At 42.0% G+C, this 21,041-nt stretch overlaps 1 protein-coding gene across 5 annotated transcripts in view; it reads left to right on the top strand.

The window, feature by feature from the left end:
* Positions 1–21,041, top strand: part of SLC24A3 (solute carrier family 24 member 3) — a 452,298-nt gene that overhangs the window by 236,489 nt on the left and 194,768 nt on the right. For all 5 annotated transcript variants that reach the window (XR_002091321.2, XM_019491036.2, XM_019491034.2 and 2 more), the window contains exon 3: positions 8,148–8,224. Coding sequence is in view for 4 of the 5 variants with exons in the window: in XM_019491036.2 (XP_019346581.2) it covers positions 8,148–8,224 (77 nt within the window). In the remaining variant the exon portion in view is untranslated. The remainder of the gene's footprint in view (positions 1–8,147; positions 8,225–21,041) is intronic.

The following is a 21,041-nucleotide window of genomic DNA, read 5'->3' as shown; positions in this document are numbered from 1 at the left end:
TCACTTCTACCAACAGATGCTCTCTTCAAAGCTAATTAGACCATGAAGTTTGCCTGAATCCTACAGCATTATTGCAGAGTAAACATTTATATTCTGTATTCAGAGCAATAATGACTTTGCCTCTGAGTCTGCTGCAGGGGGATTACTATGATTTGAAATGTATGCAGGACATCCAGTGGAATCTTCTCATGTGCAGGCAGATCAATCTAAATATAGAGCTGCTGTTTTCTCTGCAGACTTTTTCCTGACTCTCAGGCTGGGATTTGGTTTTGAAAGAGACACCAGCACCAGACAAAGTAGTACACAAGCTTTGATTAAGCACAGTAAGTGTAGGAACTCCTACCAGCAATAGTGGCCCTAGGCCATAGCAACCTCAAACAAGACTTGTTTCCAGCAATTTTATATGTGCACTGGAATGTTGCTGAAGTTAAGATAAGATCAGCTAGTTGCATCTCATAGCATTTTAATGTGCATCTTCTGTTTGATGACAGTTTGCTTCAAGTGCTTTTTATTCCTTTCACTTTTGTAAGCATGGATGCTTAGGCCTTGCAATGCCTCCAAATGGGTGTCAGCTAATGTTAAGTGCAACTCTTCTTTTGCAGGGAGCTGTCACAACAGTCAGCAGGACAGATGACACAGGCGCATTTGCTTGTTAATAGAGGGTTGTCTCCACACAATTGCTAAGTTGCTGTTCTCTGGTCCACGGGTAGTGCTAAGGCTGTGAAAGTTTTTCAGTGACAATAAAAGTTCCTCACCAGGGAGACAAATTAAAATTCAGGATACCCAGAGATTGACAGCATTGCAGTCTCTCACAACAGTCAGTATCAAGCAATAATAAACCCCTGAACAGTGCTCTTGTTCTACAGCAAGGGCTTTGTTTGCCCCAAGGAGATCTCAAGGGGCAGGAGAAGCAGCATTAAAGAAATCATTTGTTCTGATCCATAAATAATAAGTTCCAGGCAAAGTGCAGAAATGGTATGGAGGGAGTCCAAAATGCTCACCTTTTGCTTGTCTCCTCCATACGTTACTTATACCATCTGATGGTGTGTTGGGCCACCTCACACCTCTCCATGTCTGTAATATGCACCCCCTTAATAATGACTTAATAGTTAGTAAGTCCAATGGGACACTCGGACCAAATCAGGATGAAAAGTCAAAATGTCATCATATTGTTTCACTGACTAGAACCTCCAGAGAAACTCTGGCTCAGATGGGTGGGATGTGTTTCATTTTAGCTTGATTCAACATGTTTCTTGGAGCTGCCACAATGCCTCATAGGAGTTATAATTCAAGTGTATCATGCCCCAGGCTCCTCCCAGGATGCAGCATGGCCATGTGACTTCCACCGTCCACCATATTGGTTAAGCCAGAGAGGAGATTGCTACAAACTCAGGATGATCACTTAATATGTCTGTGCCTCAGCTTTCAATCTGTAAAACAGGGATAAAAGTCCTTCCTCTCTTTCATTTGCCTAGTGAAGCTGTAAACTTTTCACAACAGGCACTGCCTCCCTATGACTTGTACAGCACCTATCACAGGGGAGCTTAGACTTCACCTAGCACAGGGGAGCTCTGATCTTGGTGGTGGTTAGACAGTAACATAATACCAATAATGTATGTTCTCCAAGGCCAGAAAAAGTTGTCTTGCCATAAAACCAGGGTGTACAACAGAGATAGATTTAATATCATTCTCTGGCTGCCAGTCTGTTCAGCCATGTCTAAAGGGTTCAGAACTGGATTCAGAAGTGATATATAAGCATCTGACTAAAAGGGAGTATATAAGCACAGCCTAACAACAGGGCATTCGGTAAGAAATGTCAGAGTAAACCCTCTTGTATTCCACTGAGTTACCTCTAAACGTGGCCTAAATCTTCATGGATTGTTACATACATCCTTTATATCTCCTTTCTTATTGCCACAAAATTTCCTTTCTCCTGAGTGTCTGGGGGCTGTAAAGATGCTCTCCTACAGACATCCTGTCCATATTATAGGCATTCCTCATTGGTCAGGGAGATGTAACTGCATCCCCCCTCAGCCCAAGGGGGGCTTCCCTTGATGGCTGTGCAATAATCTGGGAGTTAACTGACTCTGGAAACCTGCCTGTAGTTGCCAACACAGTGGACAGGGAGAACAATGTTGTCTCTCAAGTACAATGAGCTTCATGTGTCAGGTATTCCAGGTATCTCATCAGGTGGGCTGCTGCTGCTGCCTTCAGCAATAAGACTGTCCTTGTTCTGTTGAGGCCAGAAGAACCTGTAAAGGAAGGGTCATGACATGAGGCAGACAGAACAATTGGATGGCCATCATCTCTGATGAGCAGTGTGAATATTGCAATGTTTTTTGTTTATTCCAAATTAAAATTTGCCTTTAACCAAAATCCCCACTTGCATGCATTTCACTGAACTGGGCCCATCACACAGTCTCAATCCAGAAGGATGGACATATGGCTAAGCCACTGACTGGGGTTTTGCAGGAGTTGAGTTTAACTCTTACCTCTTCCAGAGAGACTTTGTATAGGTACTTATTCTCTTTAGGCTTAGATTTCCCATGTGTAATATGGCCTTTCCCCCATCCTTTGTCTTGACTGTTTCTATTGTAATCTCTTTGGGAAAGGCTGGTTCTTACAATGGGCAAGGCATTATGGCAAGTCATGGTGACATTTTAGGACATTTTTACACATACTCTGGGGTAGTGTTGGGGAAGGTGCATGTTAATTAGTGTGGCTCTCAAGAGCCACTCTAATTAAATCGTCCACTGTGTTCCAGGTATTCAGCATCCCACACTTCAAAATGAGGGCAGGGGTGCTTTAACTAAAGTTTGTTCGATGAGCTTTAGTTAAAGCACTCTCACTGCCATTTTGAAACATGGGAACATTGAATACACATGACACCGAGGCTGCTGGAAAGTTCTAATTAGAGTGGTCCAGCAGACTTGATTAATCGAGTCTGCTCCAACACCTTCTAATTAGAACACATCAGAGCAGGTGTTGGGCACATGTATAGGTGCCCTTTGAGACGAACTTGTTCAGAGAGGCATAAGCTTTCATAGGCAACAGCCTACTAGTATACAACAGCAGACTCTCTTCAATGCCTGAAGAAAGGTGTTTGTGCCCAAAAGCTTGTAAAGAACAATTTTCCAACTGTTTAATTGATCTAATAAAACATATCACATTCACCCAAAGAACCTTGTCTGCCTGTGTCCTTAGACCAACGCGGCTACAACCAAAACCCTGAAACAAGGAAGATACAAATTGTGCCATTTGAAATGGAAACTTCACAACATGAAGAAGAAAGAAGTCCAACTCAGCAGTGACATATTTTCTAAGCCTATGCAAGAAACACAACATCATTCCCAGAGGACTGAATATCTACAATCCTCTGACTACTACACAGAGTTCCAAATATGCTTCACAACTACACAGGAAAACTTCAGAATAAACTTAGAAATCATCTTCACATAACCTTCTCCAAAAGAGATCAGGTCAAGAAGGAAATCAAGACATGCTACAACAATTTGAAAAAGATAAATCCAGATATCATCCCAAACATTATACAATGTATATGAAAAAGCCTACCAAAGATTTTCTGCAACATCCATCAAATATAAAAAGAAGAAATGGAACCAATTACTACAGGAACAACTTTTCCAGCCACAAAACAATCATCAGAGAAATAACACCGATACCTTACAACATTCCAACCTCATTCTCAATGAAACTGAAGGAACCAGTCAGCCCTCAAATATTATCAATATTATCACTTACCAAAGCTGAAAAGACTGTCCTCTCTAAAGGCCTTAATTTCTGTCCAGAAAAATACCCTAATTAGATGCTACAATGTGAAGAACTAGAATAATTTTTCCAACAGCTCCATCTCAAGGAATATTTCTACAACCAAAACAAATCCACTTCAACAGCACTTCATCTTGTGACATCAAGGAAAAGATTAGCACCAAAAAATCAAAAAAAACCTCAGGTTGGACACCTGACTGTAGACGAAATCCAAACCTCAACTACTATATTGACTGCTTCAGGGAAAGAATGAACATTGAAATAGTCAACAACAAACACCACCATAATGACCTTTCCCTCTCAGAGAGAAGGGCCATAGAAACTCTTAAGATCCAACCACCAAAAAGTAATAAAATCAACAGATAAAGGAGGAGCTATAGTTATTCTTAATCATAAAGACTACATAAAAGAAGCCAACAGACAACTCTCTGATACCACCTACTACAAAAAACTAGAGGATAATCCAACTCCCCTTTTCACCTTAAAACTCAAAACCACCATCACATCATTGCCATCTGAAATACAAGAAAAACTACAAAACTTGATTTCCCACACCCCCACCCACCCAATCCATGGACTTTTTACATCCTCCCTAAAATCCACAAACAAGGGAACCCCAGCAGACCTATAATATCCAACCATGTAACCCTAACTGAAGAAATATCAGGTTTCATCGAATCCACCCTAAAACTTCTTGACACCCACAGACCAAGTTTTGTCCAAGACACAACAGATGTTCTACACAAATTAAATTAAAACATATAGACCGCATTCCCAGCAATACCCTCCTAGTCACCATGGATGTTACCAGTTTATGTAACAAATACCTCCACCAGGAAGGAATCCAAGCCTACCTTACATATCTACAAGAGCAAGATTACAACTCAAAGTACAGACCTCAAGATATTACTGAACTTATACATATCATCCTCACACACACAACTTTAGTTTCAGTAACCAACACTTCCTCCAGACCATGGACACAGCTATGGGCACCGGGCACCAAAATGTCCCCACAATATCCGAACCTTTTTATGACCCACCTGGAAGAAGAATTCCTCAAGAACTGCATCATCAAACCCATGCTATACCTAAGATATATCAATGATTTGGGCCAAAAACCTGCAGTCTCTAAGTGATTTCCATCACAAATTCAATAATCATCACCCCTCCATCAGACTGTCTTTTGAATAATCCAACATCTCCTTTTTAGACATTATGATCAATATCCAGAATGGTAAAATACAAACCAGCATATGCAAGAAACCCATGGACCAATATACATATTTACACAGAACCAGCAATTACCCTAAATACACCAAGAAAGTTGTAATTTACAGCCAAGTCCTCCAATACTACCGAATTTACCATGAGGGGAATACCTGCGATCGCCACCTCACAGATCTCCAAAGGGCTTTCACCCAACAAGAAAGGAAGAGAGAGAGATCACGCTTTTGAAAGAGCCCCTTGGATACCACGTGAAGAATTGCTACAGTACAAAAAGAAAATCCCCACAAATTGCACACCATTAGTTATGACATACCATCCTTCCCTGGAACTTGTACAGAAAATCCTCAAACAATTGCGACCCATACTAGAAGAAGACCCAATTCTCAAAGAGATCTTTCAAGAACCACCCATCCTAGCCTTTAAACAGGCACCAAACCTTGCTAACCTCATCACCAGAAGCAACCTTCCTATGACCCAAAGTACACTGAATGGATCCAGGCCATGCCAGAATAAGAAATGTAAAACCTCCCAATACATCTCCATCAGTCCCACAATAACTACAACCCACAACAGAACCATCACCATTTCTGGAGCTTACACCTGCACCTCTAGAAATGTTATATCTCTCATCTAGTGTAGTAAACGTCCTGATGGAAAAGATGTAGAAGAAACCAAACAACAACTGCATACCAGAATGAACGCACACCAAAAATCTATCAAAGACAAAGATATCCAATTACCTCTAAGTACACACTTTTCACAAGGTAACCTCTCTCTCAGTTCTAATCTTCAAAGTAAATTTACAAAACACCTTTCGTAGATGAGCCTATGAACTTCACTTCATAGATATACTGGATACAAAAAATCATGGACTAAATATAGATATTGGTTTAATGGCATATTATAACCTGCCTGCCATCTGAGAACCCTAGGTAACCTCTCTGCAGTTTACTAGCTGCATTCTTTCACCAAGTCAACATCCTCCTTTCCCTCTCCCCCCCCCCCCCCGCCATTGTCTACCATGCATTTACATTTTTACAGGCCTGCATTTTTGCATATTGGCTTCTAATCTACCCAGGAGAGCATCCAAACCAACAGCAGACTCTCTCCAATTTCTGAAGAAGGGTGTTTGTGCCCAAAAGGTTACAAAGAACAATTTTTATAGTTGATCTAATAAAAAATATCACACTTACCCAAATAAACTTGTCTGCTCATATTGTATGTACATCCCAAGGGGTCCCAGTCTCACCTGGATTTGTGAGCCAAGTGCAAGAAGTGGCAAGCCAGAATTCAAACATAGAGGCAGTCCTCGGACTTATGACACAAATGGTTCCTGAGAATCGCGCCTTAAGTCAAAACATTGTAACTCGGAACCGATTTTCCCGGAGGAAACAATGTTATAAATGGGGGATTGGATCCTGAACCAAGGCCTGATACCCTATCTTCACCAAAAATAACCCAGAATTTTGTACTCAATAAATTATAGATGAGTAATATGGATACATTAATGTATTTATATTGTAAATAGCAATAATATTGATTTGGAAGGACTTCTTTGAGGTGACTTTGCTGGACTTTTTGAAGGGCTCTTGGTTGGACTTTTTGAAGGGTTCTTGGCTGGAGTCTTCTCAGGAGTCTTGGCTTCAGGTTTTTCTGGAGTTTTGTCTGCTTTCTTAAAGAAAGTGTCCAAGGAAGTTTGGATAGATGTTCTCCAGGGAGATGGATGATGCACCAAACTTGTTCTCTGGCATGACGTTACATCAAGTTAAGGGTTGTAAAGTCTAAACTGATGTCAGAAAGTTAAAACAGGGTGTCAATTTATAAACATTATAAGTACAAAACTTTGTAACTTGAAATGTTGCCTGTACTAAAATATGAGAGGAATCCTATCATACCATTAGGCCTGTTTTATTTCAAGTGTTGGAATACAGGCAGGTTGGAAAACCATAGGTGCTTGAGAAATGGTTTAAAAGATAGAAGTGGAGTTTTTTCTTTCTATGTCTAATATGAAAGGGCTCTGAAAGGGTAAGAATTGGATCCATGTACAGTAGTCAGATCAGATACACAAACCTGGCTACAAGGGATGTGTCCTTTCTGCCTTCTGGTTAGAATATGTAGCAGCAACTACACATGCAGATGCGTTATCATTTCTGAGGGACTTTGGGACTAAATGACCATCTGTTCATTTTGGGCCTCCTGTGGGATGATGCCTTCACTTTCTGAAGCTGTTAATGGCTCTTCTACCCTTGGATCTTGTATGCCTGCTCCTGATTCCCCAAACTGTAATGCAAGGTTGACCTCTCCCATCACTCACATTGTAGCATCCAGACTGGTACAGCTGTTGGGGGTTTCCTTTGAAAACAAACATTTTATTTGGGCTTGTATTTTATTTGGTAATTTAACCATTTAGATAGGACAGGTCCTGAGGGTTCTGATACCCCACTCCCATTTGCAACTATTTCACTAAAGATTCAGCAGCCAGGGTATTATTTCAAAGCTCAGGGCCTCTCTTTCTGTGTACAGCCGTATGTTGTCCTTATCTCCCTCTCCAGACAAAAATGGTAGGAGAAGAGGTCTGAGTGACAAGCCCCAGCTGTTCCTTGTCTCAATGCGTTGTGTGTTTACTTGTATATTTCAGCAGTGTATATGGCAAGAATCCTATGGCAGCAAATCAATTTGACTAGAAATATTTCTACCACCAGCCCCCCTCCTCCTCCCACTTTTAGCCAGCCCAGGATTTCCCTTTTCAGACACAGATTGCTATGCTAAAAATGCTCTCAGAATTGTGACTGCATGTTCCAAAATAAAACACATTTTCCTTACATGTTTTCAGGAGTAGGATGCTGTTTGTTTATGATTTGCCCAGTATTTCTGAGGCGCCTTTGCAATCTATAATGGTATAGTTGCTATGGTACCAAATTACACAGTAAGTATTCACAGAAATGGCCGGAGGACAGGTTAAGCAAAGTAGCATAACGTGAAGCAATAGTACAGAATCCCTAGCACAGGGGTTTCACAGACATGCTTGTTGCCAGATTCCCAACTTGCAGAAGGACTCAGTGTTTGGATTAGTTTACTCTATATTGCAGTTTCCAACATCTCAAGTGTCTTTTTTCCCCCCCTCTCAGCTCTTCACGAATTCCCCAGTGACATCTTTACAAATGAGGACCGAAAGCATGGAGCAGTAGTCCTGCATGTCCTTTGTGTAAGTCTTTTGCGTGTTTTATCTTATTGCATTTGACTGCAAAGAGAATATATTATTGGACAAGCTAATGTTATTTCTCATTTGTTCAGTTTCCCAGTGTTGCTGTTTCTTTTCATGGATACATGCTCAAATGTGGAATTCCCTAGAGCTATTTGCAGCCTGGTTGAGAATGAGTTATACATTTCATTTAAATACATTTTAATATGACATCTTCCATTGTATACATGTTCCTGTACTTCTCACAACCTCAACCCAGTGCTTAAACACATGTTTAAATTTGGACATGAATAATGCCATTGAAGTCTATGGGATTGTTTGTATGTCTTGAGTTAAGCATGTACTTAAATACTACACTGAAACCAAAAGATGGTTGTATCTATATGGAGGTACATGTGAGATCTTATAGTGATGTAAGCCATGACTACTTAGTGGCACTCTGTCTCCCTCTTGTGGTGGGTTGGCTTTATAATGATGCTGTATCCTTTGCCTGCGGAAGTAGGCCTTTTGCATTAGAGGCTTCTGCTTCTAGAGGTAGAGGTCCCAGGTCTCTAAAATTTAAATTTTAAAATTAAAAAATAACTAAAAGAATTGTATACTGAGTGTCTTCATGTGTGACTGACAACGAGTTGAAGATAACATGGATACATAATGTAGTGAGGGCCTAGTGAGAATGCACGAGAAGGAAAGACTCTCTGAGGTCTCTGAAACCAGGTGAGCCCGTTAAGCTGACAGACAAGCATGTGTTTTCCCAGATACCACAGTACATTTGTTACAGAAACCATTGGAAAATGAAAAATATGGATGCCATTTGTAGAGATTACATTTTGTAGGTGAATCTCAGTTTAAATACTGTCTAGCCCCTTGCCTTCTTGCTATCTTTAAATGGTTGTTTGTCATACCACACAGTAGCAACCCCTAACTCCTCCCCTCCTCTCCCCAAACCCCACTTTTTTTTAAACGACAGTGATCAAAGGAACTTTCCTTGAGAAATGAACAATGGAAATTTTATTTTATTTTATTTAATGGAAGGGATAAACATAAAGCTAAAACAGGAGGCAGGATGGATGAGTTTGCAAAAACCAGATTAAGCTCCTAATTTTTCACGGTGGTAACTATATAGAATATAGCAGAATAGGGCCCCGAGTCTGACTGCAATCTCAGTGAGCTGTTGCTACATAGATATAGGCAAACAATCTAGAAGATGTGTTCATCTACCCCTGTGAAATGTAAGGACCCACGAACACACTAATACTTTATGAGAGATTATCACAGTTGACAAGCCAAATTTGACAATCCATGAAAAATACCCCTTTGTGTTTCCAAATAATTGCCTTGAAAAATTAAATTCAGTATTAGACTCCCAAAATGAAGACTATAACTGTTTCAAACTTCCTTCTTAAGCTGGGTCACTCAAAACAGAACACAGCTCAAAACTTGGCCCTTGGACCACTGACACATTATTTTTGCAGCATTACAAAGTGCCACAGCAAGAACAGCTGGGGGCTGCTTGCAAGTGGAAGCAGCTGATCACTGCAGTCACTGCCAGAGCCCCAGCAAGAGAGAGAACCGAGGGGTGGGAACTCAGACTCTGGCTCTGTCACTGCCATCAGGGAGCTAGCCACTTTCCTTCCCTCACTCCCCCTTAAAGGCAGGGAGGGAAAACATTGCCCTGTGGGATAGTGGGGATCTGAGAGAGCTGCCCACACAAATTTGCTTCTGAAAAGTTTTGTGCGACATAGAAGTTGCTGTTTAAAACTGTTTTTGTAGTACACCAAAGTGTGAACCTGTGGACAGCATACATAATGCAACAAATGTCATGTCTGTCAATAGCCATGGTTAAACCTCCAGGCACAGAACATCTGGACCTCTACTCAGATACTAGTCAAAAATTCTCCTTGGCATTTCCTAAATTTTAATCTTCAACCCCGTGGCAAATGCAAGGAAAAGGACAGGAGACTTCTATTCAGTAAGTGAAAGCTTGGGTCTTCAACATTCTTCTGGTTACTGGGACCAGTGGTTCTTGGCAGTTATCCTAAAGAAAATGTTAATTGCTATAACTCTGCCTTGTCAGCTGCACTGTGATCTAGAGCTAGTTGAGAATTGCAAAGCTTATCCTGTGCTTAGGAAACAAGCTAAAAGTTCAGAGTCTGCTGCCCCATTTCAGTAAGTGCTTATTTCTTTGTTCACTAGTATCCAAAGACTGTACAAAGGTGGACTGTGGAAAAATCTTCTGATCTCCACAACAACAACTTTCAAACAAATGGCTTATAAAAATGATATGCTTAAGGAGTATGTGCGTCAAAGTGGGTCTGATGGGGGCTTCTGGTTATGACCCACTGGTGAGCATGAATTAAAAAGCTCACCTGTGCCTAAGCCTGAGACCATATGAATCTCCTACAGCCTCAGCTAGAAATGCTTGCCTCTTTACTTCAGGCTCTTAGTTCTGGAAGGCCCTAATTCACGTCTTGGTGTATCACTGTGTGTTCCAGTTCCCCTTTATACCCCTTTATACCCAGAGTACACCAATTTGTTACAGCCTCAGTTAAAAAGCCTTATCTCCAGCTATAGTAGGACCTTCCTATAGCTCTGGAAGTCTTCAGTATATCCTCCAAAATGTGTCCATAATGTCAAGAGCTCCCAATACCCACTTAACTGTAATGCCCTTCTATTACCTTCTTTTTTAAAAAGAAATTTGACATCCTTTTTTTCCATTGTGAGATACTTGTATACGTCAGCAGCAAGCACCATGGAAATATGTATAAATAACCACAGAAATAATTGGTTCTGCATCCTTTGACATTGTGAATAAAAGATCCTGCCTCTGACATTATTGACACTAAGCTTCCAGAAACCATGATCTGGACCCCCGAAAGCCATCAGAATGGCTTATGTTTGGGGAGAGAGTGGTATTTCTTTTCTGGATTTTGAGTGTTTAGGTTTCAAGTTTCTGTGCTTTTCTCTATAACCATGAGGGTTGCACACCTTTTTCTTTAAAAAATAAATAAATAAGGAAAAGAAATCAAGCAAGCTGAGTCTCTTGCATAACTACATGACTCCAGGAACCAAAGCTGTAGAAAAAAACACCAGAAAAGTTCATAATCAACTTTTGAAAGACAGCAACATGCACTGACAATGCATTCATGACTAAAGAGAAAGTGCCACAATTTGCAAGTCCAAGATGTTTGAAAATATCCACCAAAGGACAGTGATCACAGAAGTTCCTTTGCAATCACAGTGTAGGGCTCTGATTCAGTGCTAGGGCTCTGATTCAGTGCTGGTGCCAAGAGGCTACTTGTGGGCTAAATGTGAAGCATGTGCCTGAGTTTCTTTTTTGCATTGGGCTATGAAACAAAGTTGTAATTACTGTATTTCAGAAACTAGGACAGAAATGAGTGCTTTTATACTAGGTCTGAGTGAAATACATCCCTGCGTGGTCATCTCTTAAACAGTTAAGTATTCTTAGAGGACGTTATATGCAACAGCTGCTCTAATCGTAAAGAAAGAGAAGTGCATGTCTCCCTCTAGATCCATTTCTTAATGTCTGCAAGGAAGTGAAGACAATTCTTTCCCTTGTAATGTCTTTATAATTGAAGAAGAACTGCCAACTCCCTTCTTCTCAGGGGTGAAAGGCATTTTGAAGCGGGGAAGAAAATATCTGTTTAATGAATATTTAAAAATGTCTTATAGTTTCAGGTTTTAGTCAGCTTCAACGAACAGTCACTATTAGCAATATGCAATGATTTATGACTTCCTTTTGTCTTCAGATGAGGTTGTATCAGGTCATGCCTCAATGCAAATGCCCTGCATTAAGATTTTATTTTAAATGGGTAAGTTACTTCAATAATTGTTTCAGTGGCATCAATAGTGACTTTGGCAAGCTGAATATTTCCAGGTTTTGATGGGAAAATGCTTAGCTATGAAATAGTTTGGATCTTGCATGCTAAACCAAAGTTAGGAGGTTTTTAGTACTTGCAAGAGTATTCCAGCCAGTAAGCAGCTTGTTTAGTGGTTTAGGTCAAAATGTTCAAACCTGTGTTCCTAAAGTAAGGTGCCTAAATCCATAATATGACACTTAAAAAAAGTGATCAGATTTTCAAAGGGGCAGGGTAGCCATTACTTCCCACTGATGTCATAAGGATTTTTACATGCTCAGTATTTCTACACAGGAGTAACTTCTTTATGACTTGATTGCCTAACTGAATAGGTAGGAGCCTAGTTCAGGTGTTCATGTTAGAAAATGTTTATCAACATATTCTTCCATAGTATCAGAGACATCCTGGCTGCATTTTGCTTTTGACAGGATCCTAACACCTGTCTGGACGAATTGCTAATTTAAAAAAAATTGAAAGGTGCTTAGGGAATTAGCTTGTGTCATAGCAGAACCACTGGCAAGACTGTTTGAGCACTGGTGGCACTCAGGACAGGTCCCAGAGGACTGGAAAAGGGCCAATGTGGTTCCTATTTTCAAAAAGGGGAAGAGGGAGGACCCAGGCAACAATAGACCAGTTAGTCTCACCTCTTTCCTTGGGAAGACCTTCAAAAAAATTGTTAAGGATCACATCTGTGGGAGTCCATCACTAAAAATAATGCTGAAGGGCAACCAACATGGATTCATAGCAGGTCCTGCCTACATAACATAGATCCTGCCTGACTAACTTTGTTTCTTTTTATGACCAGTTCACAAGCTGCTTAGAAGCAAGAGTTGAGGTAGATGTCATATACTTGGATTTTAAAAAAGCCTTTGATACGGTGTCACATCCATTCTTATAAAAAAAACTAACCAGCTGTAACTTAGATGGTCATGTGGGTGGCGAATTGGCTAATGAGATGCACCCAGAGAGTGGTGGTAGATGGGTTGGTATTGACCTGGAAAGATGTGGGCAGTGGTGTCAACCTGGAAACTGTGGGCAGGGCTCAGTCCTCAGGTCAGTGCTATTTAATATCGTCATCTGTGATTTGGACGAGGGCATGGAGAGTACACTGTCCAAATTTGCAGATGACACCAAATTATTCATAGATTTCATAGATTTCATAGACGTTAGGGCTGGAAGGGACCTTGAAGATCAAGTCCAGCCCCCTGCCCCAGGGGCAGGAAGTCAGCTAGGGTCAAAGGATCCCAGCAAGATAAAACATTTCTTGAATGAGTCCAGAGTAGGTGCCTGCAACACTTCTGGAAGGGAGTCTATTCCAGGCCTTGGGGGCTCGGACAGTAAAGAAATTTTTCCTTATGTCCAGCCTAAAATGGTCTTGTAAGAGTTTATGGCCGTTGGTCCTTGTTATCCCTTGGGGCGCTCTGGTGAACAGACGTTCCTCCAGATCCTGGTGCACACCCCTCATGTACTTATAGGCAGCCACCAGGTCACCCCTGAGCCTATGCTTCTCCAGGCTGAAGAGTCCCATGGCAAGGTAGACATAGTGGAGGGTAGGGAATGGATGCAGGCAGATTTGGGCGGGCAGAACAAAATAAGATGCAGTTCAATAAAGATAAGTGCAGAGTGCTGCACCTAGGGAGAAGGAATCACCAACATACATGCAGATTGGGCAATGACCTTCTAAGCAGCACAGCAGCAGAAAGGGATCTTGGAATCATAGTTGACTCAAAGATGAATATGAGTTGACAATGTGACAAAGCGAGCAATAGAACTAACTGCACTCTACCATGCATTAACAGGTGCATCACAAACAGGTCTAAGGAGGTGATCCTTCCCTTCTATGTGGCATTGGTAAGGCCACAGCTGGAGTCCAGTTTTGGGCCCCAGACTTCAAGAGGGATGTGAGTAACCTTGAGAGGGTCCAGAGGAGGGCCATTCATATGGTTAGAGGCCTGAAGTAAAGGTCCTACAAAGAGAGATCAAGGGACCTGCATCTCTTCAGCCACAATAAGACAAGGCTGAGAGGGTATTGGGGGTTGGGGGGGGGGTGGCAGGGAGCAGCAAGGAATAGGAGATGCTCTATTTACCAAGGCACCCCTTGGAGTAACTAGTAACAACAGCCACAAACTGATGGAGAGCAGATTCAAGTTAGACATTAGAAAGAACTTCTTTACGGTAAGGATTACCACAATCTGGATCGGGCTTCCAAGGGAGGTGGTGCTCTCCCCTACCCTGGAAGTCTTTAAAGGGAGACTGGACAAGCACCTGGCTGGGGTCATCTGACACCAGCACTCCTTCCTGCCCAGGGGCAGGGGGTCAGACTCAATGATCTTCCGAGGTCCCTTCCAACCCTAAAAATCTATGAAATCTATGATGGGGGGCATATGTTTGGAAGGGTATGAATATTTAGAGTATTTTGCAAGAAGCAAGTCCTTTTGGTAATATATTTTACTGGACCAACTGCATACTTGGGAGAGATCTTACACAAGCTTTCAGGCACACTGGACATTTTCAAGAAAAGGCTAAATGGGCATATGCCCAGGATGGTTTAGGAACAGCGGATGCTGCATTTCTGCAAGGGGTTGGTCTGGAACGACCCTTGAAGTTCTGTTCAACCCTATGATTCTACTATTTTAATACTTTTTCACCACTGTTTGGAAGGAAACTGGTGCCTGCACTCTATAGGATGGGATTTCTGAAGGTACTGGGTGTGGATCTAAATCACCCATCAAAGTAAATTATGGTTGTATGGCTGTGGTCTTCAAATGGGAGCACCTTTGCGTAATGTGGAGCCAAACTTCTGGAAACTGCAGCCATAGCAACTGTCTGCACCTTGTGAGGTTGACCAAGGTGGAGTTGCAGAATACCCCTGTTCTCAGTGACAGAAGGCCTCACAGAGTCACTAAGGACAGACTGTGGCAAATGGAGTTCTGGTCTATCTGGCACATACAGAATTTTGTTTTTCCCTTTGTAAATATATACCTTGTTAAGGGTCCTGCATGGAAGGAAAGAAAGAACACAGTAGGCCATCCTATAATTAAAGGCTGTTCCACCAAGCATATGCAAAAGGCAGCAGGTATAAACTTTAACAGGCAACCATGCTGCTGGTATTGACTCACTGTTGAATGTATGAATTTCCAAGCATTTTGTTAAATGTAGTGTTGCATGTAATTTAATGTGTATTGTGGAATAACAGCAGGTAACTTAATGCTCACTGAAACTGATGTGTTTCTTTTTTCCTCTTGAACACTGAATTTTGTTTTCATGCAGTAATAATGATCAGAGCCTCAGACAGGTTTTGTTTCCTGACAAGGAGAAACATGTTGTAATTTATTAAATTCTAAAAGGCATAATAGCAGCACTTAGCACCAGATATACAAAGGCATTTAGGTAAACATGCTTTTGGAAATTCTACTGAACACCAAGCTGCATCGCTAGGCACCTAAGAACCTCTGTAAATCTTGCCCCTAATTTTGGTACCTGGAGTGTTATGCAGCACTACTTTGTTGGAGGATTTTTTAAGCTATTCCTTTTATTAAGAGTAGGGTAATTTGAACCCTAAAACTGACTCTTGTGGAAGCCATGCATAGCCATGACAAGCTAATTAGCAGCCTGAGTTAATGTTGTTGCACAAAAAGCCCATGTATTATTATTTCAAAGATTTTAATCCAAAGAAAAGGTATCTTAAAGAAATACAGCAGCCCTAGAAATTGTTCTATAGTGAATCCACTATAACAGGGAGATACTCACATTTTTTTCTTCCCTCTCTACAGAATCCCTGCATCAGAGCACACTTGTTCAGGCTTCTTATTGCAGAAGAGAGACTCTGAACTATGTTTTTGATTTACTCATAAAAAATTGAGATAGCGCTAAATGTTCAGGATACAATGGACTCATAAATCACAAGTGAGGCTCTTTTCCCGCTTAACCCCAGCTGTGAATTGGGTTTTGCATTTTCTCCTCCAAGGAGAGTTATTTTTCATCAGCTTTTATATAACCATTACTGTTATATCAATTCTGAATATGTACAATGCAATTAAACCTAAATTAAAACAATCTCTGTTCATGTTTGTTGCAGGCATGAGACTGAAGGCAAAAAAAAAATCTCAGAATTAAATATATCTGTTTCGAATGAAACTATAATTAAGACTCTGCTATCCCAGCAGAAAGATTTAGTTACTTTCCCTAGAAGGATAAGCTGAGGGTCAGGCAGGCAGGCATCTTACTATATTGATGTGCAGTCATTCCATGGAACAATCTTATTTTTGTTATAAGAATCAGAAGTTATAGTGTGCGCATAGAGAGATGATATTGCTAAATCAAATGCTGGAAGTAATTAACCAAAAATGAATTCATGATCACTAAACACCACTCTCTAAATTAACATGGCATGCTTTTAACAGATAAATAGTTTAACAACATTATGAAGTGGTTTAATATTTATTTGTCAAGGGGCACATCTACACAAGACACTGCGTCGTCATAGCTCATCGCTATGCTAACGTAGCATCAGCAGGCACTAACAGTGTCACCGCTGCTACTGTGCAGTAGCAACAAGCTACTGCGCAGTAGGGTTGAAAACAACCCATGTACCACCATGAGTACTTAGCTAAAGCAAGTACTAAATGACTGCACAATACCAACTGCGCAGTCAGGGGCACGTGTAGACACACCCAGGGAGTACATAACTACTAATTCCTATTCTCCTTTTGTCCTGCATTGCATAATAAATGTTTATTATGTATTCCTCATTATGTAAACACACAAAAATATTTGAGTTTTAACAGCATGCTTTTGTTAAGGAGAGCATTCTGCTTTGTGGAGTTTGCTAAGGTAACATTTCAGCACCATCCACCTTTCAACATTGGAGCACTGTAGTTACCTTCTATCTTTCAGGACAGTAATCTGTGCAGTGAGAGCCAGCAGAAGAGAATCGGTGGCAGTTTATTTTTTCCCCTCTCAATGTGTTGATGAGGTGTTTGACTACTTTGCTGCCACTGAATGTTTCCTAGCAGATTTCCCATGCCTAATAAGATACGAAGAGAAGCAACAATCTGAGCTACAACTCACCAGCACTGTCATATTATCTGCTTTTGAAAGACCCAAGGAAGCATCTTCAGGGAAAGGAAATATTGCGCTTTCTACAGGAAGCTCCTTGTTACTTTCTGTACTTCACAACCACCAAGATCCTGACACTAACCCATCACATGTAAGGTCTTGCTGTTCTTGATTCAGTCAAATAAAAGCAGGGCTGGTAAACACTAGAGGCACCCTGGAAAGCTGGGTGCCTTCTTGAGCACATCGTTCTCCATGTGCTTCTTCAGCAGCAGACTCTGAAAATGAATTCATTTTTTGGGGCTGGGGTCTTGTACCCATCTTTTAAACTGTGAGCTGAAATCCTGTGTAGCAGTTACTATTCCCATGTGCTTTTCCCCACTTGGACATCTGTAATCCTTGAAGTGCTGACACTTACACAGACATAATCCTGAGAAAATTTTTGAGCTTCTGCTTCAGAACTGACCCTGCAAATTGATAAGGCTGCTGCTGTATCTAGGTAGGAACATAGGAATTGTCAGACTGAATCAGAACTGAGGTCCCTCCAGTCCAGTACCTTGCTTCTGGTAGTGACTGGCACCAGCTGCTGCATCAGAGGAATATGTTGGAACTCTGTGATCAGCAGATGTGAGGCACTCTATCCTCTTACCCCACTGCATTAGTTTTGATGCTGGTCTCCAAGGTTAGAAACAGACATACCACTTGAAATGTTTTGGGCTTAGAAATATTTTAAAACCATAGAACTTCTGCAGTGGGACACCCCTGTCACCCTCCCAGCTGGAGAGCTTCAAAATCACCATGGTGGCATACTGCAAAGAGCTCTCCAACCAAGGGACACAACAGAACTACCTATGGCACTTGCCCCTCCCTCTACCCATGAGAGCCAAGCAGTGCTTTGAAGGCCAGGAGCCCTACGGTGCTTGTACACACCACAGGGGTTTAATTCAGTTTACCTCTCCCTAAATTGAAATGGCGGGTTTTTAAAAACCCACCATTTCCACCACTTTAATTTAGGGAGTATTAAACCAAACTAAACCCCTGGGGGGTGCACACAAGGGTTGCGGGGAGGAGGCGAGTTGCTGGCAGACCTGAGCTGCTGGGGGGGCTGGCGCTTCCCAGGCAGCAGCCCCCCTCCTGCTGGCACCCAGCCCAGGCGGTCCCCAGGGGTACTGCAGATGCAGAGGGAAGCACTGGGTCCCTGCACAGCTCAGACAGGCAGGCAGACTCTGGAGAGACAAAAAAAAAGATCAGGCTCCTCACCACTTCGGGTGCCTCCCTCCACAGCAGCGGCGCCCTCCAAGACCACCTGGGCTGGGTGCCAACAGACAGGTGCCGTCTGGGGTGCCCTGCTGTTGTGGAGGGAAGCACTGGGGTCTCATGCAGTTCAGGGGGTCATGTGACACAGCAGAAGCTCTCCCTCTCCCCACCACTGCCAGAGAGGCAGGTAAGCTCCAGCACCTCTGCATCATCCCTGCTGCCTGGGACCGCCCAGGAATAGCTGGTTTGCACAGCAACAAGGTGGCAAGAGGGTATCTGGGTGTGCTGGTGGTGGAGGAGGGTGCATGGGGCACTGGAAGCCCACCGAGTCATGAGCATGTTGGCTTCCAGTGCCCTTTGCACTGTTGCACTTCGTTAGGTAGCAAACCAAAACACCTCAGAGGTGTTTTATCTTGCTACATAACAAATTCATTTAAAGCGCAATATGCTTCTGAGTGTGCAAACAGTAATGCCATTAAAGCGGTGCAAAAGGGCATATAAGCCACTTTAAAAGCCAATTTCATTAAGTGTACAAAGGCCCCTAGTGCCCAGAGCTCCCAGAGCATATGGAATAGTGGCATCCCAAGTGCTAGGAGCCCCAGTGCCCAAAATGCCAGGAGTCCCAACCCCAGAGCACCAGGAATGCAAGGCACAGCAGCACCCTGAGTGCAGGAAATCAGGGGAATGCCCCAAGTGTCAGGACCCCCAGCATGCAAGGGAACAGGGGGAGAGCAGCAGCAGCCAGGCTGCAGGCGAAGGTGGACAGGGAAGGAAAAGCCATACAGGTGTATGGTGGCAAAAAAACCCAGCGACAAAACAGTACATGCAGATACTTTTTTGTCATGCTTGAGAGCATTTTAGCCCACCTGTACATTTGTAGAGTGATCTTTTGAAACATTTCAAAGATCTTTCAAAGCATTTTGGAATGTTTCAAATGCTGTGTCTGTCTAATAGGTGCCTTAAGGGCTTAACGGCAGCCTTTCAGTTATCAATTAAAGCAACAATGTTATTTAGTATTTAGCAAATCACAGTGTAAACCTGAGCTGTGTTGTGCTGTGGATCTGAATTTTGAAACCAAAAAGATTATGTGGGCTCACGTGATTTTTTGGTTGCCTCTGTGCAAGGCACGCTGTGAAACCATGTTTAATTTGAGGATGCCAGCAGAATTCCTTGTTGTATCATTTGTACACCTGAGGGCAGATCCTCAGATGATATGAACCTTCATCAATACACTTGAAGCACTTTGACTGTTTTCCATTAGTTGTGGAACTGCCCAATCCATCTCATACTGGGCCCAAGCAAAAGCTCACCAAAATCAGTGAAAAGATCCCCATTGATTGTTGTTGGCCTGGATTCAACATGCACAGTAAGCATGGATTCCATTAGCAGTGAAGAAAAGTATTCTTAAAACAGGTATACTTGTTATTCTAACGTATTTTCTAGTGAAAACTGAGCCTTATAAAAAGGTAGTAACCTGCTTTTTTAAAGATTCCCCTTTCGTTTTAGAATTGAAAAAGGCTGTCATTCTGGTTCCCCTCTCTGGCAGTATATTTACCCAGTGTCTGATTAAATCTGTGTGGGCATGTCTACACATGAGTATTAATGTGACACAATAAACTCTGGCACTGTTCACAACAGAGTTTATTGCTCACGAGCACAGCATTTACACATGTACCTGGGACCACAGCATGTTGAGCCATGGCAGCACAGCCCCTGGTGGTAGGGGGCCCCAGGGGTCAGCTTGCCAGTTCAAGACTGCTCCATCCTGGCTCAACTTGCTGCAGAGGGGCTGGCTGGGGTATGAGGGTGCTTCAGTGCAGGGCTAGCTGCCAGGCACCCTTGCACTGAAGCACCCCTGTGCCCCAGCCAGCCCTATCAGCATCTACACATTGTTGCAGCAGAGTAACTAACTCTGCCATAGGATAGTACTTGTAACTCACAGTACTAACCTATAGTGGAATTAATTAGGTTATTCTGGCCTAATAGCTCTGCACATGTAGACCAGTAACACTTTACTCCTGAGGTAGTTAAGCAACTCCTCAGTAAAGTGTCCTGTATAGATACATCTTTTGTGTGCAATAGGGCCCTTTTTAAAAAGGGGCTGCAAGTGTCCTATCAAGTTTATATTCTGTTTCTTCAAAAATTTTACTTACAAATTCAGAGAGCTTTTGTATAATGCAGGGGAGGTGGGATAAATGCTGAACTATTTCATGGCTCAAAAAGAAAATTTTTCTCACATTCATTGACCATCTGTCAAACTTGTATTAATTGTTGCCTCCTCTTCTCTCTTCGTCCTTACTGGGAAGCGTGTACAAGCTTATTACAAGGCTTGTCTGAAAATGCAAAGTGGTCAGGGCTGCCAATTATTGAGAATTTTGGAAGAAACCATATACAGTCTCTCTGTGAAATCAAATATCACCTTCTCCATGTGTTTCTTTACAAGAACTACAGTGTAATAATAGGGAAAGAGGGAATATAAAATAGTTGGGTATGAACTGATGCTTTCCAAGGTCAAAAAGATAGTAATTGTTCTTTACAAATATCTTAACATTCAGGAATAACCCAGCAGGGATGTGTTAGAAATGCCCAGAAAAAGGGACTTCATCTTAAGATAATGCATCACTTACATACGC

Source organism: Alligator mississippiensis, chromosome 1 (genome assembly GCF_030867095.1).
Source record: "Alligator mississippiensis isolate rAllMis1 chromosome 1, rAllMis1, whole genome shotgun sequence".
NCBI classification, from domain to species: domain Eukaryota; kingdom Metazoa; phylum Chordata; order Crocodylia; family Alligatoridae; genus Alligator; species Alligator mississippiensis.
This window is presented reverse-complemented; position numbering and strand designations above follow the sequence as displayed.